This window comes from Candoia aspera, chromosome 4 (genome assembly GCF_035149785.1).
Source record: "Candoia aspera isolate rCanAsp1 chromosome 4, rCanAsp1.hap2, whole genome shotgun sequence".
Lineage (NCBI taxonomy): Eukaryota > Metazoa > Chordata > Lepidosauria > Squamata > Boidae > Candoia > Candoia aspera.
Window position 1 is genome coordinate 72411899 of NC_086156.1, and position 5034 is coordinate 72416932.

The window sequence follows — 5034 nt, forward strand, 5'->3', positions numbered from 1 at the left end:
CTGAGCAGAATTGCTATTCTGACAGTAGATTTGTGATCCTGTGTAAAATAAGGTCACTGCCTTTAAGGTTGCGGTCTTTATTGTTTAAGAGACAGATTTAATTGAGCTTAGAGCACTAATTCTTCAGCAGCAAAACTGCATTTATTTTTACATAGATGTGAAGGAGCACTGAGAGTCCTCACAAATAGCAGGGCATTGAAATGAAATAGGCTTTGCTCTTTCCTTGACTCAGGGATGTAGGCAGTTGGAGCAGTGGCAGCACATTCACTTTTCCTAGAAAACTGCACAAGAAAAATGGAGTGGAGAGGTAGGTCTTTTGTGCCCTCAGATGGCACAGTTGCTTTCTCCAAAGCGCCGGCATTTCATCACTTTCAGGTAGGTTTCCACTTTGTGCAGGTCTTTCTTGAAGCAGGACAAGAGACTGTAGTTTTTCAGCAAAGAGCCTTCACTCCGGAGATTGACCTCAAACTTTTCATAGGTGGGTCTACGCAGCTGAAGGCCCCAGGAGCTCCCATCCTCCAGCTCCTGGAAATATATGTTGTAAGTGGAAAATACCACAAAGGCATTAGGCATCTCATTTTGCTTAAAAAAAAACACCACCACCCCCTCTATCTGGCAGATTTTGAAAATTTCCTAGCATTTACTTAAGTATAAGGTGCTACTTATATTGTGTTTTTGATTTTATGTAGTTTCTGTCTTCTGCCTTCTTTTTTGGCTAAATTTTTGTTACCAATATTTTGTTGATCATTGTGTATGTCTGTTGTATATTCGTAAATACATAAATATACTCAGATATACATACATATACGTACATAAAAGGAATAGTGAGCCCATAGCTGCATCATTGTGACCCTCTGAACTCCACTCTAGCATGATCCATGGGTGGGGGTACATCTATAGAGTGTCAGAATTCCCACTGCCCAACCTTGGGAAAGCATCTGATTATAGCTTGGGTTCCATATTGTTTAGCAACTTTTGAGTTCTGGAGTAGAAGGCCAAGGGCTGTGCTGGTTGCAAATTAATGGGAGTTAGAGTTAATTGTGTCTAGAAGACAATGAGTTGAAGAAGACTATAACTTTGAAGGGCTAATCTCTTCATTGATCTGCAGATTCCATGATCCTTGAATACAGGTCCTTGTGGATTCATTTTGGGGTTTATTTTTCTTTTAATTTTACAGAACACAATTCCCCATACTTACCTGTAATCAAGTAATTTTCTTCATCTTTTATCAATCCCCCCATTCATGTTACAGTTTTATATTTTTCTGATGTTAAGAAGCCATAATGGCAAGGCTTTCTCACTGGAAGACAATAATTTTGAGAGTTGGGATGGATTGTTCTGTTTTATGAGTAGAGACATCTATCTTCTCTAGTTTCATAATAATATTAGCCAGGTGGGACAGCATGATCTGTGATAGTATTTAAAAATAGCTGCTTGGAAGGGATTGCTTACCCTCATAAGAGCTTGGATACCTTCTTCCAAGTCTTGGAGTTTTTCATAGACTCTATCTGAAGTCCCAAACACAAGACTGTTTGTAAACATCCTGCTTAGAAACCGTACAGGACTTAGCCAGGACTGAATGAGAATCAGTGAAAACCTCAGCAGTTCCATGTCCTAGAAAAACAGATAAACTTAAAGCAATTTAAAAAGCTACTTCTGTCTTCTACCATGACCTCCTAGAGCCCAAAGAAATTGTTCAAGGATAATAGCATTCTGTTAGATAGATCTTAACAGTCAGTATGATGTAGTGGTTAAGACATCAGGCTAGAAACTGGGAGACCATGAGTTCTAGCCCTGCCTTAGGCTCAAAGCCAACTGGGTGACTTTGAGCCAGTCACTTTCTCTCAGAAAGTGCCACCCCCCCTTTTATATATATATTATATATATATAATATATATATTGTCCAGATGCCTCTGTACTCTGTATGGAGACAGTGGGGTGTGGGGAGAGTTGGTCCCATTATTCCACTGTAATGCTACAGTATAATACTGCTGGTTAAGCAATTTGGCACTATCTTGCAATTGTGATAGACCACTGCCAAGTGCTGCTGTGTCAAGATCTTTAGGGGAGACAACAGCAGGACATCAGCAGAGGAGTTAGACCAGGGACTGGAGGGAGGGGCATGCCTGCATCATCCGGGACCAGATAATAAGCACGTTCTAATCCCACCCACTGCTGGCTGGTCACCTGACTTTACCTCTGATGGAACAGGTGCTGAAGCATAACAGATTTTTACACACCTTTGGCTATTGGATGCTATTGGCTTAAGGAGAAAACACAAGCACCAGTACAGGTACAGCTAAGACCAGGCATACTATCTCTGGGGTGCAAAAATATTAATTAAATGATGGCAAAGAGTTTTCTGTATTTCTGTACAGAATCTCTATCTCAGAGATACAGAAAATTGACTCATGGAGCCTGGACAGTATGCCTAGATAAAAGACAGCTTAAACTTTCCTTACTCATGGGTTGCAGCTAAGATAAAGGGAACTTCATAGGGAAACATCAGAAAAACGGTGTTGCCAGGGTATGTTTGTGCCATGGTTAAATGCAACAGAGGGACAGCCTATGTCTAGATCCTTGCCTGAATCTTTGCCAAAGGTATTTGAAATTTGCAAATGTGATAAAGCTTAGCGCTTCTAATGCTCTGTCCTCACAAGGAATCAGATCCTGTAACTTAGGAATGATGAATCAGTAGCCCTGCAGATGGTTGACTACAGCATCTCCCCCCCTCCCCAATTTCTACCAGGGTGTCTGACTGGCGGTCTGACTCTTCTCCACTTATTAGAACACCCTTATTGCTCTTTGTTTAATACTTCCTGGGAACTTTGTGAGGGTGGGAAGTTTTCACATAGGCACACAAGATTATAGATTTTGGGCATCAAAATAATTATTGCATGGAATAAAGCATGATAGGAGGCAGCTTACTGTTTTTTGCTGAGCATCATCTTTCCCAGTGGGTGCAGGGATAGTTTCAGAGTAACAGAATGCAGACTGAGAATTCTTGTTGGAGTATCGCTGTTCTTCTGGGATGTAGGAACGCTCCTATACAAGTTCCATAAGATGCCACAGTTTACAAAGAAGGGGAAAAGGTGACAGTGAGCAGAGCTTTAAATAAAATTATCAAAAAATTCACTAGCTTTGAGCAAAGATGCTTAAAATCAGAAGCCATCAAGTACTGATGTTATTTGAGAGAGCAAGCAAATAGTAAACATTTCAAAGGAGAGCCTTATCTAAAATAGTTATGGTTTGCTGCAACTCTTAGTTGATGAAGTAACTGAAGATCTGGGGAGAAGATGTAAAAGGTGTGAGGGGGAAAAGCACTTTTCAATACCATTTTTAAAAATTAAAGTTATACTTGTCATGCTTTGGATGAGGGTTACTTTTTTTTTAGTTTTAATATAGTCTGCAAGCCTAGAGAGTTCCCTAAATTACTTTTAGATGAACCTGTTTTGCATCCAAAATGCTAAACACTCTAGCTTGCTATTAGCAGGAATGATGATGCAACCTAGAGGTTTAGCTGTCCCAAACCATGGACTACTACAGTACTCACAAATCCCTTGAAGGTATCTGTGGCAAGCAGATGAAGATGCTGAGCCCTTAGTACAGCATTGGCAAATAGGCTGGAGAGTGGTATTGTGGGGAAAGTTCCTCCTTCTGGCCATTGCAGAGCCAAGATAAACAAACCAATGATAAGCAAAGAAGAAGGTCTACTGGTTCCTGCAGAAGAAGAAGGAGGAGGTTGACTTCTTAGCTAGAAGCTGGCTTATTGGTAAGTCTTCAGCTCTAATGCAGATTAATTAAAATAGTGAAGCCCTAAATCCATGTTCCTTGCAAGACTAGAAACTTACATAAAAAAGAAACACAGGCACAAAGGCTCCACCTCTGCTGATGCTTCAGTTGAACAGTGCACCAGCTGACTTTCTGGGTAGCAAAAGCAAGTAGGAACCCATGTAAAGCAGAAGCACTGCTACACACAGACCACAGAGGATGTGTGATTTGTACATCCACACCCTCTTTCTCTTCAAACTGAGCATCTTAATGTTTCCAGATGAGTTGATAAATAGGAGGCTTTGCAAGTTAGTTGCCAGTGTAGCAGTTTCACACGTACTGTAGTTCCTGTTTTCTCAGTTTGTTAGCTGAGAATTTTTTCAGATACCTGGATATGCTGCGTAAACTACAGTTAGTGGCATTGTCTTTTTGTTGTTTGTTTTTCCCTTGGGAGAGCTGGGTCTCACTGTTGCTTCTGTCGCCATGAAGCCCACCAATATAAATTTTCAAAATACCAATAAAGGAAATAAAAATAAATAAACCCTGCTAGTTCCCAAATTTAACAACAACCAGGGTTGCTACATTATGCTTGACATATCATGTGGAAAATTAATTGACAAGCATTTTTTTAGTGGAAAAGCTGGACCTACTGAATTCATGTGGTTTTACAGCTATTAAAGATTCCAGTTGTCCATCTATTAAAAAGTAGTGACCTCCCTATTGATGTGCAAAAGCTTACCTGAAGCCATGTCCAGTTAGCAAATCACAGACGTGCTCAACACTTTTCTTGTTGATGCTGCCCCTGTCCCCTCTGAGCTGTTTTTATACACGAACATATGTTTATTGATCTTTGGAAGCTCATCAACATGCACTGATGCATATATGGAGGGGTAAACCATGTGAATTGATGAAATGGGAATGCTGAAACCTGGCTTGTATCACTTGGAGGGATTTGATGGGGAAATTATCTCAGCTGTGGCCCCCGGGGTTTTTGGTTGCAGCACCACCACACAACTGTAATCACGGATGGCATATTAATAATAAATTACAATGATCACAACATAAAATATACCATAGTTGAGCAATAAAATAAATAATCTGGCAACATAAATCATCCCCTTAAAAGGTGCCAATTAAAAAAAAATCATTTGATGCTGAAATTAAGCCCAAGAGAGCAACTTGTATGTTCCATGGAAAAAGGAATTTCAGAGAGAGATACCATAGCAGCAAAGGCTGTGTCTCCTGTTATCACTTATGTTGTTT

The 5034-nt window shown here is 40.2% G+C and overlaps 1 protein-coding gene across 1 annotated transcript; it reads right to left on the minus strand.

Moving 5' to 3' along the window:
* On the minus strand, positions 1-3712 carry LOC134495238 (somatotropin-like). The gene is given in 5 exon segments (XM_063300510.1): positions 1-525; positions 1453-1614; positions 2929-3045; positions 3554-3586; positions 3588-3712. Coding segments are annotated over 5 exon segments (591 nt in total). The 5' UTR covers positions 3666-3712; the 3' UTR covers positions 1-324.
* Between the last annotated feature and the right edge of the window lie 1322 nt (positions 3713-5034).